The sequence below is a fragment of the Gekko japonicus genome, unplaced genomic scaffold (genome assembly GCF_001447785.1).
Source record: "Gekko japonicus isolate JY-2015 unplaced genomic scaffold, Gekko_japonicus_V1.1 scaffold1266, whole genome shotgun sequence".
NCBI lineage: Eukaryota > Metazoa > Chordata > Lepidosauria > Squamata > Gekkonidae > Gekko > Gekko japonicus.
In genome coordinates, this window is record NW_015169813.1 from 270,049 (window position 1) to 294,418 (window position 24,370).

The window sequence follows — 24,370 nt, forward strand, 5'->3', positions numbered from 1 at the left end:
GGGATGGCTGGATTTTTTTTGGGGGGGTGGGTGGCGAGCCCTGGGGAATGCTGGGCTGAGGGAAGGGGGCTTGGGATTCGGGGAGGGGGCGGTGGTGGTGGTGGGGATGGTTATGATCAGTGTTCCCTCTAAGCTGAGTTAGTGTGAGCTAGCTCACGGTATTTTAGCCTCCGGCTCACGGATTTTTGTCTCAGCTCAGGAAGGAGGGCTCCAGAGCAAACTAATCTATGCAGCAGCCAAATTGCTTGCTCACAACTTTAATGCCAGCAGCTCACAAACTAGAATTTTTGCTCACAAGACTCCACAGCTTGGAGGGAACATTGGTTACGATGCTCTGTATTCTTGGTGCTTGGGGTGGGGGGCAACAGTGGGAGGGCTTCTGGTGTCCTGGCCCCACTGCTGGACCTCCGGATGGCGCCTGGTATTTTTTGGCGGGTGTGTGACACAGAGTGTTGGACTGGAAGGGCCACTTGGCCTGATCCAGCATTGGCTTCTCTTATGGTAAGGAAGAGGTGGACTGCCTGGGGTTGGCGGGGTCCGAGGGGTACCTGATTGGAGGCTGTGGGGTAGGGAGCGTTTGGGGGGGGGAAGGGGCTTGTGCTTTGGGGGAGGGCTGTGATCATGGCGAAGGGGATAGTTGGGGGCGAAAGGGGCTTTCTCTTTGAGAGAGGGAGGTGATGATGATGGAGGGGATAGTTGGGGGGGAAGGGGCTTGTTATTTGGGGGAGAGCTACGATCATGATGGAGGGGATGGGGCAAAAGGCGTTTGTTCTTTGGGAAGAGGGCTGTGATGATGATGGAGGGGATAGTTAGGGGTGAAAGGGGCTTTCTCTTTGGGAAGAGGGCTATTATCATGATGGAGGGGATAGTTAGGGGCGAAAGGCGCTTGTTCTTTGGGAAGAGGGCTATGATGATGATGATGATGATGGAGGGGATAGTTAGGGGTGAAAGGGGCTTGTTCTTTGGGGGAGGGCTATGAGGGTGGAGGGCCTGGCATGATGTGGTCCATGGGGTTGTGACTCGACTGTGTGACTGAACAACAATAAATGATGGTGGAGGGGATAGTTAGGGTCGAAAGGGGCTTGCTCTTTTGGGGAGAACGATGATCATGATGGTGGAGGGGATAGTTAGAGAAGGGAGGGACTGTGTGGGTTTGGGGGGGACAAGGGATGCCTGATTGGGCGCTGTGGGGTGGGGAGTGCTGGAGCAAAGGGGGCTTGTGTTGTGGGGGGGAGCTGTTATCAGGGGGATGGTTAGGGAAGAGAGGGATTGTGTCGGATTGGGGAGGGATACCTAATGGGGGGCTGTGGGGATGTTGGGGGAAAAAGCTACTCCACTATGATGATGGGTGATGGTCCTTGTTGAGAGGGGGGGCGTGAACAAGGGGCATTGCTGGTTCTTGATGGGGAAAAGAGAAGGGGTCACTTGGAGGGCTGTGAGGAAACAAGGGGAGAGGGAGACTGCGAGGTCTGGTGTAGAAACATAAAGGGACCACCAAGGGTCACCTAGTCCACCCTGCCTGCACAATGCAGGAAAATTAACAGCTATATCCCACTCTCCCAGTGACCCCTGCTCTATGTTCAGAGGAAGGCAAAAAAAAACCCTTCCAGGATCCTTGGATCAGCCATACCCTGGGTGTATATGAAAGGGCCACGAGAGCCCAGCTCACCTAAGAGCCCTGGTTCGTTCCTGCCCCCCCCCTCACGATCTGCCTAAATTCATAGAATCCTAGTATAGGGTGGGTAGTGGGTCAGGAGATGCAGGGGTGAGGGACTGTAGAGAGCAGGGGGGCGAGGAGGGCTCCAGGACTGATGGACGAGATGGTGGCAGCTGTGAGGGTGCCCCCCAGACGGGTGTTTGGAGGGTGGTGGGGGCTTTAAGGCAGGATGGGAGGACGACTCTGAAGGGCCTTCGTCATTATGGGGGAACTGCGTGATAGGGATGTGAAGGTGAAAGGGGTGGTAGCTAAGGGGCCACAGTTGGGTCATGGGTTATGATGAGGGCAGAGGTAGCTGTAGGGGGAGAGGAGGAAGAGACAGAGGGCTGTGCAAAGGAAAGACTACGAGGAGAAGGTGGGTGTTGCTCCCAAGTAATACCATCAAAAAACAGGGGAACTGTGGATATAGTACATATTGAGAGCCAGTTTGGTGTAGTGGTTAAGTGTGTGGACTCTAATCTGCGAGAACCAGGTTTGATTCCCCACTCCTCCACTTGCACCTGCTGGATGACCTTGGGCAAGCCATAGTTCTTATAAGAGCTGTCCTTGCAAGAGCAGTTCTCCTCAGCCCCCCCTACCTCACAGGGTGTCTGTTGTGAGGAGGGGAAAGAAAAGGAGTTTGTAGGCTGCTCTGAGACTCTGAGTGAAGGGTGGGGTATAAATCTTTCTTCAGAGCAAAAATAATTACCATAGAGAATAGTTATATAGGTAACAAATTATAAATCTATAATGGAGCGTTTGAATATTCTTTTACTATTATCTTAGAAAGCCAAACCAGTATAGGTGTTAAAGAGACATAACTTCATAGATTCATAACAATAACCATATAGAAACGACGTCTGTCTAGTTTATAGTACTTTAGTCTTCGTGTCGGCACAAAGCTTCTGTGAAAGGGACTGGAGAGGATTATATGTGAATATACAGAAGTTTGCAAACAGTTTTGTGCCGGCACAAAGACTAAAGAACCATAAACAAGACTGACGGTGTGTCTATATTGTTATTGTTATGAATCTATGAACATGTGTCTCTTTAAGACCTATATTGGTTTGGCTTTCTAAGATAATAGTAAAAGAATATTCAAATGCTCCATTATAGATTTATAATTTGTTACCTATATAACTATTCTCTACGGTGATTATTTTTGCTTTGTAAATGCCCAAGTAATACCATGGCACACTTGGACTGAGTGGGGAGGAGCAAATTTCCACATTGCCCAGTTGGAGTGTGGCGCTCGCTCATGGACCAGTGTCCAGCATGGCTCAAAAACCTGTGCCCGTTTTCCCCGTCGAGTATGCCAGGCATTCCGAGAAGAGGCGTTAACCCTCACGTGAGGCAAAAGTGCTCTTTGCAGGATCTGTGCGGTAGCCCCTCTCCTCCCGGCTGACTTTGCAGGCAGGAGAGCCCTAGAGAGTTGCTGCCAGCCACAGGATAGACTTCCCTGAGCTAAATTTGGCTTCCTTGGTTGTGTCATTTGCCGTGCTGGATGTATTTTTCATCTCTGAGATCTCCGAACTGCATCATTCAGGTCGCGTAGAGCTGAGCAGCTGAACATTCTGGATGTTTCTGGTTGGGGCTGGGGTTGGCTGCACAATGGTTTACCTGGTTCTGTAGTCCTAATCCTTGAGATGCGGTGGCTCAGGTGGTTAAGAGGCTGAACGGCGCTGGAAGGCCGGTAGTTCAGTAGTTCGAGACTCGAGTGCCGCAAGATGGAGTGAGCTCCCGTCTCTGGTCCCAGCTCCTGCCAACCTAGCCGTTTGAAAGCAAGAAATTGCAGGTAGATAAATAGGTACCGCTTCGGTGGGAAGGTAATAGCGTTCCGTGCGCCTCGGCAACTAGTCATGCCAGCCACATGACCACGGAAACGTCTCTGGACAGCGCTGGCTCTTCGGCTTGGAAACGGAGATGAGCAGCGCATCCCTAGAGTTGGATTTGACTGGCTTTCGAGCAAGGGAAACCTTTACCTTTACTAGCCGTAATCCTATTGCGTTGTTTATTTCTCGGGTCCCCAACCTTTTCCAGCTCACGGGCACTATTGGAATTCAGACACAGGGTGGTGGGTGCTACCATAAAATGACTGCCACGGTGTGTGTGTGTGCAGCCACTCAGAGGCTGCCTAAGTGCAGGGGAGGAGAGGAATAGTTTTAAAAACACAGCGGGAAAGAGCGGTGAGAGGATAAACCCAGCTGGTGGTGCCTTCCACGGAAATAACTTCTTTTTAATCTGCACAGCCAATCAGATCTCCAGTGGGTACCTGGTCCCGCCCACTTTCTAAAAGCACTTGGTGGGCGCTAGGAAAGGCGTCAGTGGGCTCTGTAGGCACCATGTTGGGGAACCCTGTTTTATTGGGGTACCTTCTGCCGTCTGATTGAATTGTTCTCGATATTTTGTAATCTGCCTTGAGTTTCAGTGAGAAAGGCGGGCCATCATGGAAATAAGTAAAACAAACGGTCAGGATAGAGAGAGGCTAACTTTGTGTGGCCTTTTCCTGTATATTTCCCGAACGAAAGCCTGATCGGTTAGTATAGCAAATTAACCTGTTTCACTTCGCAGTTCAGGAGTATGCTTAATTCAGAATCTCTGTCCATGTCGCTGGCGCTGTCCTATAGAATGAGTGTAGAGCAGATATGTCCGACAGTAGATTGCGGAAGGGTCAGAGGTAGATCACCAGCCCCACTTGGTCTCCTGGTATAAAATAAAATAAAAAATGTTCGCAGTTCTTTCTGGATCTTCGTCTCTTCTCTGTTTTGTTTTTGCTTATTTTGCTTACCAGTAAATGACAGAAGGTGCATTATAAATGGGGGGTGGGTGGCGGTGGAACCCAACTTTAGTGGGTTAAAATCTAATTATCTAATTTAAAACTTTATTTTCATGGTGGTAGATCACCGGCACTTTTGGCCGGAAAAAATAGATCACTACCTGTTTGAAGTTGGACCTGCCTGGTGTAGAGGAGCAATGGTGAAAGTACAGTTTTGGTTTGACTCTTTGACAAGAACACTAAACAAGATCACTTTACTTGAAGAATTAGGCCGCAGGCTGGAGGGAAGACCCACCGAGCTCAGCGGAACTTACTTCTGTGTAACCGTGCTTAGGGACGGGGCTGCAAGTGACCTGAACTTTCCAGAGGACAGAGCTGGGAGTTCCTGGACCAGCCACATTGCTTCTCCATAACATAGAAAGTAAATACCCCTAACCATTTGGTCGGCAGATTCTTCCACGGTCATAATCTATACAGTAATAAAGACAATACTAACTGTTTTGTCATATATACCGTGTTTCCCCGAAAATAAGACACTGTCTTATATTTATTTTTTCTCAAGAAGACACACTAGGGCTTATACCACAAATGCATAGAAATCCTGCTAGGGCTTATTTTGGGGGTAGGTCTTATTTTCGGGGAAACAGGGTAGAATGCTTGACGGCACGCATTTCTTTTCACCCGATATTAAACAAACAAAACAAGCTTTAATGCTGTGTCAGGTGGAAGCCCGTTGGTTTGGTTTTAAGAGAGTTAGGAGCATAGGTTTTAGCAACTTGAAATTTTCCGAAGTCTGATTTTAAATAAGTTTTTTTTTACCGTTTTTATACTGTTGCGTCCATGTAAGAAACTCAGGAGAGAAAGAAATGATACACATTTGTGTAAGTCAGGTTTGTTTGCCTCTTTGGGTCCAAATTCACCCTGGAAGCCAAGCTCCACCCTTCTATTACAAAGGAGCTTGTAGCTTTAGATTCTAACACCCAGCACAAAGGAGAATAACACGTACACCTGAGAGATCTTTAAAGCCAGGGAACAGAGCTCCGAGGCAGATTCAGAAGTGAAAACGGAGGCCGGAATTCAGCGGAACGATCAGGAATAGCTTCACAGTGTGAAATATCAAAAGACGCTTAGGCCATCGGAAAGCCAGCAAGCACACACACAAACTCCTCAAGAGTCTGCTGCAGGGATCCTCAGCCTTTTTGATCCTGTGGGCATCTTGGAATTCCGACACCGCATGGTGGGGGCTGCCACAAAAACGGCCACCGCAGGAGGCGGGGCCAGCCACAAAATGGCCTCTGCAGCTTACCTTCAGTCATATAGTGACGATTCTTTTGCTGTGGTAGCAACTGCCGCCAAAGCAACATTTAAAAAAACCTGCCCAACCAATGCCAGGTCAGAAGCTGTGCCGGGCTGAACCCCACGTGACCCTGCCCACTTTCTAGAAAACACTTGCCAGGAAACAGGAAATGTGTTGGCGGGTGCCATGTCAGTCTATCATCATACTCATTATAATGTACGCAGTGGACAAAATTTGTCCGATTTGAACAATTAACGCGTCTTGGATGTTGTATGTGTCTACAGCGCATTTGAGAATTGTCGTTATCTGATGCTGCAGTTGGTCTTGGCCAAGGGGTAGAGTCAGTGCAGCGGAGGCCGAACGGTTACGGCAACACCTGTCAGAGTATCACCCTGTGAAATACAGCGATCGCAAATCCTCGTATTGGGGGGGAGCAGGCGGCGAAAGCAGAAACGAAGATGGCCTTAAAGTAGGATAAAGTGAATGCCAGAATGCTCATTGTGGTTTTGTTTCCAACTGTCAGGTTTGTGCTGGCCGTGGGCAGTGCCGTCTTCGATGCCATGTTCAATGGAGGCATGGCGACAACGTCTACAGAGATAGAGCTGCCGGATGTGGAACCAGCTGCCTTCTTAGCATTGCTGAAGTAAGCCCCCTCTTTCATGGAGCTGGCATCTTCCGAGCTCTGTGTCGTTCCTGGACTAGTTTTTTTCTTTTGGAGGGGTGGATTTTTGCATTTTGTGTGTGCATGCATGTGTGTGTGCCCGTGCCTGGAAGTCATGGTGACCTCTGGCGACTCCTACTGGGGCACGGAGGACGTTCAGAGAAGTGGCTTGATAGCCTGCCTCTGGCTTCCCGGCCCTGGTATTCTGTGGAGGTCTCACATCCAAATATTTGCCAGGGTTGGCCCCGCTTAGCTTCCGAGATCTGACCAGATCGGGCTTGCCTAGTGTCATGACTCCAGGGGGTTGCCACCTTCAGCTGCCACCACTCTGGACTTCGGGTCCCTTGAGAAGGCCCAGAGTACCCTCCCAAGCCCATCCAAAAATGCCCCTTTTTAAGCTGAGAACATAGGCAGAATGACCAGGCAGAGAACACTTAAACAAAGGGTTTATTAACACAGGACTGGGGCAAGGAACACAAGACCAGGTGCTCTAAAAGATATAACAGTGTCTAAAGGCAAAATAAATGAATCTAATGCGACTACCTATTTCACTTAACTAGTTACTATTTCAAGGCCCACAGTCTGCCTGTACTCACTGTCCCAAGTGAGGGATCTTTCTCCTCAGACCAGACTGTCCCCTCTGTGAGACCAGATCACAGAAGAGCAAAAGAACACCGTTTTTCACAGTTAACAGCTTAAGTCAGAATCTCCTCACAGAATCTCTGGAAACTGATTGGCTACAACCGTTGCTAAGCCTTATGGGGATTGTAGGCTGTCTACTTTCCACTCCCACACTGGTCTCTCCTGGGACCAGGCCGCACTAGGCCTTGCTCCCAGTCCTACACAGATCATGACACCTGGGCTATCCAGGTCAGGACCTTGGACTAGTTTCCTGATCTGTCCAGTGTGCTGGCACTTCCGTCTTTTCTCTCATCCGCTTGTCTTTTGTGCCGATCAACATCGATGTGACTTTATCTTCAGGAGGACCTTGGAGAGAGACAAGAGCTGCGCTTTGCATCTGTGAACGCATGGCACAGAGGAAGGGTGGGGTGCTGAAAGTTTTGTTTCCCAGAGAACAGCTGTATGGAAAGCACGAGGACTGTCTTGGACAACTTTGGAAGATCAGGACTCGCGTCCCGCATGAAATCTGTAGTTGCAAGTGGAGGAGAGAGGGGCCCGGTGCCAATGGAGGGAGGGAGCAGAGGGAGAAGTAAGCGCAGTGAAAGGAAGCTGGTGACACCCCCTCTCCTCACATGTAGCACAGTGCGAGTAGCCTGAGCAGGTTGCTTGAATTAAGGCATAGTCTCTGGACTGGCGGAATGTTTTATATCGAGTGCCCTTAAAAAAAAAAAAAAGAGTTGTCCTCTTAAGACCTAAGCCACTCAGGTTTGTCAGAAAGGCAATTTCTGGGAAATTTTTCTGGCCTTGTTTAGAGTCAGGCCAAATCAAAAGAGGTCCCTGCTTTTGAAAGCTCTCTGGGAATGCGTGTTCTGTGGTGGTACAGCTGTGTGAATCACATGTGCCTAGCAGGGGGGGGGGTAGTCCATCCCGATAGGTTGTGTCTTCAGTGTTTTGAAAACGTTTCTAGTCCTCCTGGAAGTTGAGAACTTGAGAAGGAGGAGGCTTGCACTTGGCTTAGGGCGTTTTCGTCTTTCCTCCAAAGAGTCCAGAATGACACATCTGGCTCTCCATTCTTCTGTTTAGCCCTTACAATGGCCCTGCGGGGTAGGTTAGGCTAGGCGTGTGGGACTGGAGTCCGGTCACCCAGCGAGCAACACAGCTGAGGGGTATTTGAACCTGGGTCCCAGACTTTGACCACTACACCATGTTATCGTATCAACAGAAAAGCCCTCGTTATGGTGAGGAGAAGTACGTCAAACACAAAATGGAGAATGAATGTCTGCTTAGTGGGCATAGAAATGTCTTTGTCCACGAAAGGTAATTAATTCCGCACCAGTGCTGGATGTTCCTGGGTTAAAATCCTGCTTTATCCCAGCCCTGCTTCCTCCCTGCCCTTTTTCACTCCCAGGTTTCTTTATTCGGATGAGGTTCAGATCGGGCCAGAGACTGTGATGACAACTCTCTACACCGCTAAAAAGTACGCAGTCCCTGCCCTCGAGGCTCACTGTGTGGAATTCCTAAAGAAAAACCTGCGAGCGGACAACGCGTTCATGCTTTTGACCCAGGTATTCTTGCACTCCTTCACCTGTCCGGAAGTCTCATTGGGGGCAGGTAGTTTTCCTCTCCCCCCTTCCGTGGGATGCTCGATGTCTGCTTCTAGGACAGGCAGTCATCCTAGCGATGCCTTGAGCTTCCTTGACATGATGCTGACATGGTTATTCTTGTGGCTCGGAGATGGGAGGAAGTTGGGATGGGCAGCAGCCATAGCGCTGCACAGTGGAAGAAGTAGAGTGTTCTGTGCTAGTGATGACCATAGAGTCACAGCAGGCAGCAGTCTCCTGCTATTGGCCACCTGTTGGCAGGATTGATGGCCACCATAGTGCTGCACCATGAAATGCAGCGCTACAGGAGCTGCCACTGGTAGTTCTGTCCCCGCCTTTCTGTCCGTGAGGCGCCCTAGGTCTCCTGACTTACACGCCCTGTCTTGTCTGTCTGATTCACTTGGGGCTAGGTTAACATGAGCCAGATGCACTTTGTGACAGATGCATATCAAACCGCTCTGCAGTACAGAGGTAGTGTGCCTTTCTTACTGCAGCTCTCCAGGTCATTTTGTCCCCCCTCCTGGGGGGGGATTTTCATCATCGGTAGTTTAAATTTATCTACTGGTATCTACTGTGTTGCTGCTGCGGTGGCTCAAGTGGTTAAGACGCTGAACTGCAGGCTGTGGAAGGTCAGTAGTTCAGCAGTTCGAGACCCGAGTGTGCTGCATGACTGAGTGAGCTCCCGTCTCTAGTTCCAGCTCCTGCCAACCTAGCAGTTTGAAAGCAAGGGCCCAGCTCTGGCTACGACCACTACAGAGTTTTTAGGTCTTTGTTTCCATATATTGTTTGGAGCTGCGGTGGCTCAAGTGGTTAAGACGCTGAACTGCAGGCTGTGGAAGGTCGGTAGTTCAGCAGTTCGAGACCCGAGTGTGCCGCATGACTGAGTGAGCTCCCGTCTCTAGTTCCAGCTCCTGCCAACCTAGCAGTTTGAAAGCAAGAAATTGCAAGTAGATAAATAGGTACCGCTTCGGTGGGAAGGTGACAGCGTTCCGTGCGCCTTGGTGTTTAGTCATGCCAGCCACATGACCACGGAAACGTCTTCGGACAGCGCTGGCTCTTCGGCTTTGAAACGGAGATGAGCACCACAACCCTAGAGTCGGATTCGACTGGCTTTCGAGCAAGGGAACCTTTACCTTTACCTGTCTACTGTGTTATACCTCGGAGGATGCCAGTCACAGCTGCTGGCAAAATGTCAGGTCCTACAATGCCAAGACCATGGCCATACAGCCCGGAAAATCTACAACTTTATTATTATTATTTCTGAATCGCCCATCGCTACCACAGGGCTCTGGGCGATGTGCAACAATGAATAAAAACATCACTTTGCGGGCTCTCAGAATCAAACCACTATGGTCAATTTCCAGAACTCGCTTTTTGATCAGAGAAAAGCTTTGGTTTTATGCATCTCAAAAATATCATCAAAATCGACATTCCAGCTTTCTTCCGCAGAGAACACGCCTTGAGAGGTAGATCTTTAGCGGTGGGTTGGATAGCAGGGAAGGAGTAGTTCCTTCATATTCCTGTGTGATTTCTTTCGATAGAACTCTCCTTCTTCGGCGAAGGGAGGGGACAACATGAAGCACATGAGATCAGCGAAGAAGTTGTCGGGGAACCGTCCCCAGAAACATGCACGCGCTCTTTTATTTTGTTTTTGTGGTTTTTAGGCCAGACTCTTTGATGAGCCCCAGTTGGCGAGCCTTTGCCTGGAGAACATTGATAAGAACACGTCTGATGCCATAAATGCCGAAGGGTTCACAGATATCGACCTGGGTAGGTCTCATCTTATTTTCAACTTGACTGGTGCTGTCTCATCTGCCACTTTCCTGTTGGCCAGTTGAATTCTAGCTGTCCAGCCGTGGAATTAAGCAGGGCATCACAGTTCTGTGGGCACACAGGTAATGTAGAATCAGGCGCAAGTGCGGCTTCCAAAGAACCTTGGCTTTTACTGAAACTTCAGATGGTAGGGCAGGGGTTCATGAGTTTAAACGCTCTTGCATACAACTCCCCCACCTCCAAAACTGTGCGTCGAGAACAAGCCTGTATGGGAAAAGGTGACCTGAAAGCACTTCTCTCTGGCATGCTGGTATTTGGTAACTCATACAAAAATAAGCGCTAGAGAGCATTCAGTGACCCAAGCCCTGGGTGAGGACAACACAGACAATTTTATGCTTCTGTCCTCTGTTGGTCGTAAGAACATCAGAAGAGCCCTGCTGGATCAGAGCAGTGGTCCAGCATCCTGTCTCACACAGTGGCCACCCAGTTCCTCTGCAGGGCCAACAACAGGGCACAGAGGCTGAGGCCTTCCCCCGATAAGAACCTAAGAAGAGCCCTGCTGGATCAGAGCAGTGGTCCAGCATCCTGTCTCACACAGTGGCCAACAATCCACAAGAATAACGCACAATCCCAAGACAGTCTGGTATGGAAAAATACATACAGATGTGCGCACAGAATACAATGACAAAAGAGACTAGATTAAAGCCATAAGATCATTTAGGTCTGAAACACTTAAATATCTGGAATAAGTGTTGAAAGAGAGATTGAATTTGGAGCAGACTGCTTTTGAGAATACAAGACTGTTAGAAGGATATTGACTGAGAGAGTTTGGAGAAGACAGCTATGTGTAATTTTATTGACCTTTGTATTTTTTCTATGAAAGAATAAATGGTTGTTTTTCATTACCACACACTATGTGATGTTATGGCTTTAATCTAGTCTCTTTTGTCATTGTATTATTCTGTGGGCATCTACCACACATCTGTATATATTTTTTCATAACAGACTCTCACAGTGGCCAACCAGTTCCTCTGGAGGGCCAACAACAGGGCATAGAGGCCGAGGCCTTCCCTGATAAGAACATCAGAAGAGCCCTGCTGATCAAGAATGATCTGGAGCTGATAAATTGGATGTATTTTCCATAGGATGGTCAAAACTTAGAAATATTCGTATAATAGATTTGCAAGAAAAAGGGAGGATATTTGATAAGGCTCAATTAGAGAATTGCCTAAATATATCTTTACCATGATATCAGTATTTTCAAATAAGTTATATGATGATCATATCAACGCCTTTGGTACTCTGACAGGACCGCTCACCAACTTTGAGATATTTCTCAAGAACACAGAATCCATAAAGGTTTATTATCTAAAATATATAAATGGTTCATTTCTCTAGATTTATCTAGGTTTACTTAGATATCAAAAACAGTGGAATTCGGATTTTGGTTTCCCCATAGCAGAGCAAGCTTGGAAGACAGTGTGGCTTTCTCCTAGTAATGTTTCAAAAATATACAACATTAAATTTCAGTTTTTTAAAGCTCTCTCTCATTGGTACTTAACTACTAAACGGCTCTCTCATATATATATATATCCATCTTGTCCCTCTAATTGTTGGAAAAATGTGGCCATACTGGCTCGTATAAACACTGTTGGTGGGATTGTGTACATATACAAAAATTTTGGCAAGAAATCCGCACGCGAATTAAAACGATTACCACAATAGAACTCCCTTTTACACCTGAAGCAATTTTACTGCATTACTGGCCTGGCCTGTTTATGAGAAATACAACCAAAGAGTTGATGGCTACTTTACTTACGGCTGTGTCTCTAGTAATTTCTTCCAAATGGAAAGATCGTTTCTCCCTCAATCTCTCAATGGCATGATAAAACTTGGGAGCAATTTATAAGGGCCAAATTGTTCTATTCGTTATTACCTTCAGAGGGCCAACAATATCATGTACATTTTGTGGCTACCTGGTACCCAGTATTACACCATATGGCGGAACAAAAGGTTGTTCCTGCAAACGCTTTATATAAACAACTAGCAACTTTTTGATTATTAATGGTGTGATGGAGGCACTGCAAATTACATTCTAGCAGTTACATTGTTACATAATGTGGCTGGATTGTTGTTTTTGTTGTTGTTAGGATGCTTCAATTGGTTTGTTTGTAGTTGTTCTTTGGTTTTTGTTGTTTTACAAACTTTTTATGTATGTTAATTATTGTAATAAAAAAAAGAAGAAGAGCCCTACAGGATCAGACCAGTGGTCCCTCTGGTCCAGCATCCTGTCTCCTACAGCGGCCAACCAATTCCTCTGGAGGGCCAACAACAGGGCATAGAGGCCGAGGCCTTCCCCTGAAGTTGCCTCCTGCCTCTGGCATTCCGAGGTTGACTGCCTTTGAACGTGGAGGTTCCCTTTAGTCAGCATGGCTAGTAGCCATTGGTAGACCTGTCCTCCATAATTCCGCAGGTCAGAATTAGGCCGGCAGGACTAAGTGCTCGTGTGCTCCTCCCTGGGGTTCTGTCTCAGGTGGCCGAAAGGATAACATGTCGTTTCATTATCTTCCTTCCCCCAGAGAAACCGGATCTTACTGAGAAGGGGTTGCTGCAGACTGGTGCATGCTGCCGCTGCCGCTGCCGCTTTCCTCCAGGAGCTGGAACCAGCCAGTGTGTCTGCCCAGCGCTTGCAATCACCAGTTTGCTACTTACTGGTGCAATTCAGCCATAGGAACTGGCTTGGAATCCAACTCCCCTACAGAAGCGATTCTGCTGCTGTGCTTTGGCAGGGCCCTGAAGGAGGCGCGCACCTCCCCCATATGAAATGGTTACCAGTCTTCCCTGAGAAAACGGCCCTGTCTTTCTCTGCATCGGGCAGGCACAGAGGAGGGAACGCTCTCAGTTTTACTGGGGCAACCGTGAGGCTTGACCAGTGCCTCCCACAATTCTTTGCAGCACAACAGTTTGAGTGGGTATGTTGGAAAGGCAGAAATTTCCACCGTAGGGCTCCTCTTTCCAGTACCAGAAAGCAGCCGTCGAGCCAACGGCGCAAACGGTCCTGCCTTTCTGGGCCGAGCGAAAGGAAAGCCAGTGCCTCAGTCCCGAGGGTCAGTAAATCAGTGCTTTTGCCGGCCCTTCTGTGGGCCGCGTTGTTGCAAGAAAGTTCTCGGGCTCCGTGGCTAACGCTCCCGCCGTCCTCTTCCGGCAGACACGCTGATCGCTGTTCTGGAGCGGGACACCTTGGGCATCCGGGAGGTGCGCCTCTTCAACGCGGTGGTCCGGTGGTCGGAGGCCGAGTGCCAGCGCCAGCAGCTCCAGGTGGTTCCGGAGAATAAGCGGAAGGCCTTGGGCAAGGCCCTCTCGCTCATCCGCTTCCCCTTGATGACGATCGAGGAGTTCGCTGCAGGTAACCGAAGCAGGGTTTTTTAAACAAATGGATCTGGCTATTGAGGACTGTGTGTCTCTGGCCGTAGCAGGGCAGTGAGCTCTGCCAGGCAGCCTGTGAGAGACGAGGCAGATCCGCGTGGCTCATAGAGTCCATCGGCTCCTCTCCGAGAGTGCCTGGAGAAGAGAGAGGCCAGTGATGCCTCCTGCTGCTTCATCTGTCTGTCCCTTGTGTTGCTTAGGGCAGGGGTGAACATGGGCCATGCAAGAACATAAGAACATAAGAGAAGCCAATGTTGGATCAGGCCAATGGCCCATCTTTCTTTTCAATTCAAAACCTTTATTGGCATAGATCAGAATCATAAACAGTCACCCTTCAGTTCATGGATTTAACACACAGCTTCCTCATTATAAGGCAGTTACAGAACTTAGCCACCGCTTCAATAACCACTGTATTTTGTGAAGCCAATAAACGGTACAACATTCTGTCATCTGATTGCTTGACATCTTTCTTAAGTATGGCTTCTAGATAGACTGCCCGAATGTCATCATACAAACTACAATGGAGGAATACGTGTTCGATTGTTTCAATCTCCTCTGAATCACAATCACAAAACCTAACAGAGTAGGGGATTTTCTTAAATCTTCCTGCTAAAACCACAGAGGGGAGCACATTAAAGTGGGCCAGCATAAATGCTCTACGCAGCTGTGGAGAAGTCAAATCCGATAAGTATTGTGCAGGGGTGTTGATCGGAAAACGTGCCCATCTTAAAGGGGAGCATCTACCAGAAGCCAAGGCTCTAAGCTCTTGCATCTCAATATCAATTAATCTCTGTTTGAGCAGGGCAAAGATGTGTACTTCAGATAAGGACATCATATCATTCAAGCATAAGCCTATTGAGACGATTTTCCTTTCTATAGCAGCAAACCACTCAGAACAATGAGACTCTTCCAACAGATATGTAATAAGGCTATTGGGACAGTTCCTAAAATGCAAACGTAGCCACAATGGCCCATCTAGTCCAACACTCTGTCACACAGTGGCCAAAAATACCAGGTGCCATCAGGAGGTCCAGCAGTGGGGCCAGGACACTAGAAGCCCTCCCACTGCTGACCCCCCCAAGCACCAAGAAGACAGAGCATCACTTGCCCCAGAGCCCCTATCTATACCTTGTGGCTAATAGCCACTGATGGACCTCTGCTCCATATGCTTATCTAATTCCCTTTTGAAGCCGTCCATGCTTGTAGCCGCCACCACCTCCTGTGGCAGTGAATTCCATGTGTTCATCACTCTTTGGGTGAAGAAGCACTTCCTTTTATCTGTTCTAATCCGAACACTCAGCAGTTTCATGCAGTGTTCTCGTATTATGAGAAGAAACTGCTTCCAGGCAAGAGGGCAGGGATTTAAAAACAAACAAACACACATTTGGACGAGAGCAGAAAAGCTATTCCTTCAGTTGGCCGGACACTTAAGCAGCCAGTGGCCAAATGCTAGTCAAGGGTTTGGGGAATCCAGTTATCTGATGCTAGCGGTATTGTATCTGGTAGCCGGACAGGTGACCGGTCGCCTGAAGTTCCATTAATAGCACTGCCCCCTGTTGTTTGGGCATGGGTTGGCAATACGAAATGGAACTTCGCATTCGCCTGAGACTAGTGTCGGGTTCTGAAGGTGTCTTTGGATCCTGACATTTCAGAGGGATTGATGCTTTGTTGTTACTGTCTCCCACCCCCACGCTAGGGTCAACCTGTGTGTCGTGGGCACGTTGGAAATCTTTTAATATGTACAGAGTTTGCATGGAAATAAAAAGGCTTCCATAACTGATCCAGTGTGTGCAAGGACTATTGCAGAAACAAATTCCGTGTCGTGCTGAGGGTTGAAATTGAGCAACATCATTTTCCCTGCTGTTTGTAAACTGTAGTTTAACAAATGCACCCCCGCCCCTTCTCTCAAGTACCGTTTCCCCACGAGCAAATGCCAAGTCTGTTTGGCAGCTAGTCATGGCTCGGACCTGTTGACCCAAGAGTGGTTCCGATGGAATCTGGGGGCGTTTTATGCAGCGAGAGGTGGAGCACATGGTGATGGTCCGGAGGTGTTGAAATACGGCTCCGTCGACTGTCGTCAGCTCCCATCTGGGTTTCAGAAAAGAAGCTTCTGGCAGTTAGTCTTGTCTTTTCCGAACCCTGGGAGACGCTTAATTTCAGCATCTTAACAAATCACAGGCTTTGCAAATAGCTACCCCCTTGGGGCCCACCGCAAGCTCCTTCAGACCACCAGGCCAGGGAGGTTTTGTCCCTTGGAAGCAGAGTTGTCTTTCAGGCAGTCGGTGTGTCCCAAGCGCTTGCCAAGGTTAGCATGAACAGAGGTGGGATTAAATCAAAAACAGGTGGGGGCAAGTAAGCCTGCCGTCACAAAGTCTGGTTCACGTGTGCAGCAAGGTGAGGAGGCAGAAGGCCCTCCAGGCGGAGGATCCCGTTCCAGAACGATCCTTGCCGTCAGCAGTTCCCCGCAAACAGAAAGCTAGCAGCACAGTGATCCGTGAGAGAGGGTAGAACCTTTTCCCCCCTGTGATGCCAGCTTTCTACTCATGGGTTTCTTTTTTAAAATGAAGGAACACGGAAATCCGGAATCTCCTGCTCATAGTCCATCTTGTTCTGCCGTGAGGGTGAACCGGACCCAGTCTGTAAGGCTGGTAGATCACATTCCCTTCATGCAAAGTCCGTTTCCGGGCCAGAACAGTTTTATTTAAAAACAAAAAACCAACCCTACTACACAGAGGCTTTGGGAGTCTTCCAAATATTTGGGAGTATTTTAATGGATGGGAATGAAACGCTTGTCTTTCTCACAGAGGAGAAGCCAATGTTGGATCAGGCCAGTGGCCCATCCAGTCTAACACTCTGTGTCACACAGTGGCCAAAAATACCAGGTGCCACCAGGAGGTCCAGCAGTGGGGCCAGGACACTAGAAGCCCTCCCACTGTTGCCCCCCCCCCAAAGCACCAAGAATACAGAGGATCACTGCCCCAGATATAAGAACATCAGAGAAGCCAATGTTGGATCAGGCCAATGGCCTATCCAGTCCAATACTCTGTGTCATGCAGTGGCCAAAAATACCAGGTGCCATCAGGAGGTCCAGCAGTGGGGCCAGGACACTAGGAGCCCTCCCACGCCCTTCCCAAGCACCAAGAATACAGAGCATCACTTGCCCCAGACATAAGAACATAAGAGAAGCCAATGTTGAATTCAGGCCAATGCTCCATCCAGTCCATGTCACACAGTGGCCAAAAATACCAGGTGCCACCAGGAGGTCCAGCAGTGGGGCCAGGACACTAGGAGCCCTCCCACTGTTGCCCTTCCCAAGCACCAAGAATATAGAGCATCACTGCCCCAGATATAAGAACATCAGAGAAGCCAATGTTGGATGAGGCCAATGGGCCATCCAGTCCCAACACTCTGTGTCACACAGTGGCCAAAAATACCAGGTGCCACCAGGAGGTCCAGCAGTGGGGCCAGGACACTAGAAGCCCTCCCAATGTTGCCCCCCCCAAGCACCAAGAATACAGAGCATCACTGCCCCAGATATAAGAACATCAGAGAAGCCAATGTTGGATCAGGCCAATGGGCCATCCAGTCCCAACACTCTGTGTCACACAGTGGCCAAAAATACCAGGTGCCACCAGGAGGTCCAGCAGTGGGGCCAGGACACTAGAAGCCCTCCCACTGTTGCCCCCCCCCCCAAGCACGAAGAATACAGAGCATCACTGCCCCAGATATAAGAACATCAGAGAAGCCAATGTTGGATCAGGCCAATGGCCCATCCAGGCCAACACTCTGTGTCATACAGTGGCCAAAAATACCAAGTGCCATTAGGAGGTCCAGCAGTGGGGCCAGGACATTAAAAGCCCTCCCACTGTTCTCCCCCCCCCCGCAAGCACCAAGAATACAGACCATCCCTTGCCCCAGACTGAGAGTCCGTATCTATACCTTGTGGCTAAGAGCCACTGATGGACCTGTGCTCCATATGCTTATCTAATTCCCTCTTGAAGCTGTCAGTGCTTGTAGCTGCCACCACCTCCTGTGGCAGTGAATTCCATGTGTTCATCACTCTTTCGGTGAAGAAGGACTTCCTTTTATCTGTTCTAACGTGGCTATTGTGGGGAGGGGAAAGGAAAGGAGTTTGGTCTTCGTTGCTCTCTCCGTGTGTGGTTTTTCTTTTTCTGTTTGGTGTAACGTCGTGGTGCGAAGCTGGTCTGATGCAGCATAATTTTTGTGAAATCCAGAACCAGCCTGTAGTGCCTCAGTTTCCAGCAAGGGCAAGACCTTTAAGAGAGACAAGCCACCCAGTTTGTAGCTCTAGCTGAGAGTGTGCGCAGTAAGAGCCAGTTTGGTGTAGTGGTTAAGTGCGCAGACTCTAATCTGGGAGAAACCGGGTTGGATTCTCCACTCCACCACTCGCAGCTGCTGGGTGACCTTGGGCAAGCCATAGTTCTGTCAGAGCTGTTCTCTCGAGGACAGTTCTGGAAATAACTCTCTCAGCCCCACCTGCCTCCCAGGGTGTTTGTTGTGGGGAGGGGAAGGGAAAGGAGTTTGTAAGCCGCTCTGAGACTCCCAGCACAGGGTGGGGTATAAATCTAATCTCCTCCTCCTCCTCTTCTTCTCCTCCTCCTCCAGGGCCGGCTCAGTCAGGAATCCTCACCGACCGGGAAGTGGTCAGCCTCTTCCTCCACTTCACCGTCAACCCCAAGCCCCGAGTGGAGTTCATCGACCGGCCCCGCTGCTGCCTAAGGGGGAAGGAGTGCAGCATCAGCCGCTTCCAGCAGGTGGAGAGCCGCTGGGGGTACAGCGGGACCAGCGACCGCATCAGGTGGGCTTTCAGACAGGGCTCCCCTTCTGACCCCGAGCCGGGTTGCCGAGTCTCCCGTCGATTCTATTATTTGCTCCCTTTATACCCCGCCTTTCTCTCCGAAGGGGACCCAAAGCTGCTTAATATCGTTCTCCTCGACTCTATTTTATCCTCGCAACCAGAGCTCCCTCTAGGGCAGGGATGTCGAACTCCTTTGTTACGAGGGCCGGATCTGACATTAAAGAGACCTTGTTGGGCGGGGCCATGTGTGTCATAAAATGTAATGCCAGGTAGCGGAGATATAAACTTTACAAAGGACACAAACACAAAGGGTTTTTTACTTAAAATAGAAACATGCTTAAAACATATAGCACTCTTGCAATATTTTCTTTATTTAACCGTGTCTGATAACTGACACCTCTTGCTCTGAATTATTGCATCACAGTGTCTGTGCTGTTGCAATCTTGAGTATGCTGTTCAGGTGTGTATCTGTAAGCTGCAAACCTATGATGATGCAGCAGCAGCAGCAGAACTGGAAGAAGAACTTTAAAGAAAAGATTTTCTTTAAAGCCAGGTGTTTCTTTCTAGAATTGTCAAAAGGAAAAGAAAAAAGACAAGTTATTACATATAAAGTGCACATAATAATTCCATAACAATTTTTTAATGGCAGAATTTTTTTGATGTTGTTACCTTATATGGTGTGCAATTGCTAAAAGTTTACTCAGTAGGTTGTGTATATTCTCTCATGGTAACTGCACACACTCTCTAAATTGTTCTACACCAAAATGATAAATAAATAACAATTACATAATTGCTAGAAAAAAATTTTTTGCCACCCGGAGGAGATTTTTATTGCATTTTCTATAGACTACAAACTACAACGAAAAAAATAGTGAGGGAACATCTACATCTATGGAGAAAGGAAAAACCACTGCTAACTAAAACCCCAAGTATAGGAGATCATTACATCCACTTATATAAGTGTTAATCTAAAATGCTTACATTACATTGAACATAGTTGATTAAGCCAAATTATTTATCTTTTTACCCATTTTAATAGCTGTGGGGTCTCTTGAGCAAAAATTCCACTTTGTGAGCTCCTGCCATTCAAGTTGTGGGTGAGCCAATTTGGCTGCTGCATAAATCGGTTTGCTCTGGAAGCCCTCCTTCCCGAGCGAAGGCAAAAATGTGTGGATTGGAGGCTAAAAAAACCTGTGAGCTAGCTCACACGAACTCAGCTTAGAGGGAACACTGTCACAACAACCCTGTGAGGTAGGCTAGGCTGATTGTGTGTGTGACTGTCCGAAGGGCACCCGACAAGCTTCCTGGTGGAGTGGGGATTTGAACCTGGCTCTCCCAGATCCTAGTCCGACACTTTTTAACATTGCATACGCCTGTGCGGGCTCGTATCCACCCGGCGCTGCGCAAACTGCACTGGCTGCCTGTTGAATTCCAGATCCGTTTCAAGGTGCTGATGCTTACCTTTAAAGCCCTATACGGCCAGGGGCCTGCATACCTACGAGACCGCCTCTCCCCATATGAAAGGAGATTGTAAAGCCGCTCCAAGACTCCCCATATGAGCCCCGGAGGGCACTGAGGTCCACAAATCAACATCTGTTAGTGGTTCTCAGCCCCAGGGACGTCCAGCTAGCCTTGACCAGGGCCAGGGCCTTTTCAGCCCTGGCCCCTGCCTGGCGGAATGAGCTCCTGTGTGAGATCAGGGTCCTGCGGGACTTATTGCAGTTCCGCAGGGCCTGCAAGACGGAGCTCTTCCGCCGGGCATTTGGTTGAGGCAGCGGGCGTCCCTCCCCTCCCCCCCCCCCCAGCTTCTCTGGCCCTAGCTTTTTCTGCCCAGCTTTTTCCGGCCAATTGTCCAGTCCAGTGGCCTGATTCTGATTGGTCCTCCCGACTATCGCTATAGTTGCACAGTATTTTGTGATATTTTATGTGTAAATTGTTGTTTTAATATTGTTCTAATTGTATTATTTAACTGTCGGACACCGCCCTGCGCCCACCCGGGGAGGGCAGTATAGAAATCTAAATAAATAAATAAATAAATAAAGCTTCGCTCACCTTTGCCAAAGGCCGCCCCGAGCATTCAGAATTTTAGGAGAGCGTGGGAAGTTGCAGGTTCGGCGAGGATTTGGGTCACGATAGACTTTTGCCTCCCCAGCCCAGCACTCCGCTTCTGCTTCCACTTCCCGCTTGCTCTTGTGTTGACTCCGCCCCTTTCCGTCTCTCTCACCACTCGCCAGGTTCTCCGTGAACAAGAGGATATTTATAGTTGGGTTCGGGCTCTACGGATCGATCCATGGCCCGACAGATTATCAAGTAAACATACAGGTAGGACACCTCCTTGGCTGTGTGGGGGCAGGGGCACTGCGTGAAGGACGGCATGCCACGCTTTGAGGGTGGCGAGGGTGACGTGGGCAGGTCGAAGGACGGGGTGGGGTGGGGTGGCGGCAGCATAGAAGGCCACAGCCCTCTTGTGGTTGCAGCTGCTATCTGGAGGATTTATGTCCCTGGAAAACGTGACTTGGCTTCGTGAAGGCAGAGAGATGTGGGCTGGTCGTCTGTCTCGGATTGTTGTGGCTGTCCTGGTAGAGGGGAAAGCGGGGCAGGCCCATGGGGCTTTTGGGGGGCTCGGCCCCCTTTCTTATAGACACAGCCTCACAAGGATTTCTCGTGTAAATGGTTTCTAAAAACATTTTTTTTAAAAGGTGAACACTCCTTTAAGCAGAGTGTGGGTGCTGTAGTTGACTAATTCTGGCACTGAGTAAGGGGGTTGGAGTAGGTGACCTCTAGGAGCCCTTCTAACTCCGGGTCAAGAAACTGGTCTCCTTTAAGAGAGTTTTTCTGCCTAGGTGTCAGCTTTCTTGACTATAGAAGTCATCACCCCCCACCTGCCAGCCTGTCATTAGAATTGTTGCTTAGGCTGGCAGAAGTGATTAACTTGCAGCGGTTGAGAACTGTCATCTAGAGTGGTTTGACAGCTTGCAATTTAGAGATCTCTCCTGGTAACAGCTTTCTATTGGCTGAATGGCTTTTCTTTCTGCACTGAGAACTTCAGCCCCACCAGGATAAAAATTTGCCCCACAAAATCCTGGCCACGGGCCTGGGTAGGGGAGTCTTCCCTTTGGACCCTTCCTCTCCTGAGTGCGATGCAGAGCACCCCCTTTGCATGCTACAGAACAGCACAGCTTCAGTCCCCTCCGTTTTCCCACCATTCCCCCCCTGCCAGCCAATTGAACCGTGGTGGGGAAGTGCCCGTTTTTGTTTGGAGTCAACGGGCTGGGGAAGAGCCAACCTGCTTCCAAGCTAAGGGCAGCTCGTCCTCCCCTTTCAGATCATTCACACCGACAGCAACACAATATTGGGCCAGAACGACACCGGATTCAGCTGCGACGGGTCCTCCAACACTTTCCGGGTTATGTTTAAGGAGCCAGTGGAGATCCTGCCCACGGTCAGCTACACGGCCTGCGCAACTCTGAAGGTGCTCGTGGGGTGGGGGGGGTGCGGCTTTTTCTGCCCTTTTAGGAATGGGATGCGATGAGAAACTTTCTCTAGAGAAATCTTCAGACTTCTGGAGGTGTAGTGGTGGTGGTGGAGGCCTGGCTAATGCGGCCCACCATGTCCTGAAGCAGAGGTCTCCATTGTGGTGCTTGTGGGTGTCATGGCCAATGTTTAAGCTGTGGAGTCTTGTGAGCAAAAATTCTACTTTGTGAGCTCCTGGCATTAAAGTTGTGACCAAGCGATTTGGCTGCTGCATCAATTAGTTTGCTCTGGAGCCATCCTTCCTGAGCTAAGACAGAAATGTGTGAACCAGAGGTTCTGTGAACTGTGAACTAGCTCACATTAACTCAGGTTAGAGGGAACACTGGTCGTGGCACCCGCTGAAACTTCTCCTGGTGTCCCCTGAGTGTTTCTATAGAAAGTGGGCAGGGCCAGGTCGGGTTTTGCCCAGCAAGGCTTCTGATTGGCCCCTGAAGATTTGATTGAAGAGGAGAGAGAGAGAAGAGAAGGCTGGATTTATACCCCGCCCTTCACTACCCAAAGGAGTCTCAGAGCGGCTTTACAATCTCCTTTCCGTTCCCCACAACAGACACCCTGAGAGAGCTCTCCCGAGAGGACTGCTCCTGAGAGAACTTGTGACTGACCCAAAGTCACACCAGCAGCTGCATGTAGAGGAGGAGGGGGAGTGGGGGAATCAAACCCGGTTGTCCCAGATTAGAGTTAACGCTCCTAACCGCTGCACCAAACTGGCTCTCTGACTGTACAGATGTGTAGAAACATTGCTCTGACAAGCAGCCGCCACCACTGCACCAGGATCGTCACTGTGCGCCTTCAAGTTGCAGCCGCCGTTTTTGTGGCTGCGCCCACCGTGCTGTGTCAGAATGCCAAAGGTGCCCACAGGCTCAGAACGGGTGGGGACCCCTGTCCTGGAGGGTGGCCTTCCCCCCCCCAGTTCTTATAAGCCGCTTCAGTGGCATCTTTATCTCACACACACACCCCGTAGTGGGCCACCATATGCTTCTGGTGGACGCCTTGTGCTTCAGTGGATGCTACGTACTGTGCAGGTCTGACCCAGACCGGTTCTGGTCAGGGCTCTGTGGGCAAGGGGTCACAAGCAGTGTTCCCTCTAAGCTGAGTTAGTGTGAGCTAGCTCACAGGGGTTTTTTTAGCCTCCGGCGCACACATTTTTGTCTCAGCTGAGGAAGGAGGGCTCCAGAGCAAACTCATTTATGCCGTAGCCAAATCACCTGCTCACAACTTTAATGCCAGGAGCTCACAAAGTAGAATCTTTGCTCACAGGACTCCGCAGCTTAGAGGGAGCATTGGTCACAGGTCTCCTCAGCCTTTTGACAAGAGCCAGGAGGTGTGGTGGGCAGCAGGCCCAGTCAGGGCAGTGGAGCCTGGGGCTCAAGTACCTTGCTATTCCACCATGGGGAACCGGGGTCAAATGCGTCTCCCAGCAATGGGGGAATAAACCGGTGGAGGGGAGTTCCGCACGTGCTGCCTTTGGCTCTCTGTAGGGGGTCAACGTTGGGGCCAATGAGGGTTAAAACGGGAACCACTTGAGTTGTTACGATCCACTCTCTCTCTGTGCGACCTTGCCCCACAGGGCCCCGATTCCCACTACGGAACCAAAGGGCTGCGTAAAGTGATCCACGAGTCGCCGACGACGGGCGCCAAGACCTGCTTCACTTTTTGCTACGCCGCCGGGAACAACAACGGCACCTCGGTGGAGGACGGACAGATCCCAGAGATCATCTTCTATACATAGTGCTGCTGCCGGCGGGGTCAAGCGACGGAAACAGGCGCCACTCTTCTCCCGCTGCCCTTCCCGTGTCCTTCCAAGCTTAAAAAACAAACAAACCCAACGCCACCCAAAACAATCACCAGCTCACGTTTCGCTCTACCAGCTGGAAGTAGGCTAGCCTGAGTTAGTGGCTGAGTGGATGGACACGGCCGGCCATGCCGCACCGGGGGGGGGCGCCGGGGACATGCTGACTGGCCTTGCCTGCCAAGTCGGCTGTGGCCCGTAACTCCTCCTGCCCCCGCCCCGCCCCCGCCCCCGGGTAACCTGACTTGACGATTCTTTCACTGTAATGAATGTAGCAGCTTTCACATCCGGTCGTGCTTGTGATGACGGCACAGTTGTTTCTAGCGGGGAAGGCTGTCTGTACTCGGAGATATCCCCTCTGCATGCTACGGGGGGGG

General features: G+C 49.7%; 1 protein-coding gene across 1 annotated transcript in view; it reads left to right on the plus strand.

The window, feature by feature from the left end:
• The window catches only part of BTBD2 (BTB (POZ) domain containing 2), a 24,568-nt gene extending 428 nt beyond the window's left edge, over positions 1-24,140 (plus strand). The window contains exons 2-9 of the mRNA XM_015417156.1: positions 6,293-6,412; positions 8,460-8,616; positions 10,317-10,422; positions 13,634-13,831; positions 18,478-18,670; positions 20,905-20,992; positions 21,996-22,142; positions 23,772-24,140. Coding sequence (XP_015272642.1) covers positions 6,330-6,412; positions 8,460-8,616; positions 10,317-10,422; positions 13,634-13,831; positions 18,478-18,670; positions 20,905-20,992; positions 21,996-22,142; positions 23,772-23,933 — 1,134 coding nt within the window. The 5' untranslated portion in view covers positions 6,293-6,329 and the 3' untranslated portion in view covers positions 23,934-24,140. The remainder of the gene's footprint in view (positions 1-6,292; positions 6,413-8,459; positions 8,617-10,316; positions 10,423-13,633; positions 13,832-18,477; positions 18,671-20,904; positions 20,993-21,995; positions 22,143-23,771) is intronic.
• The last annotated feature ends 230 nt before the right edge of the window (positions 24,141-24,370 follow it).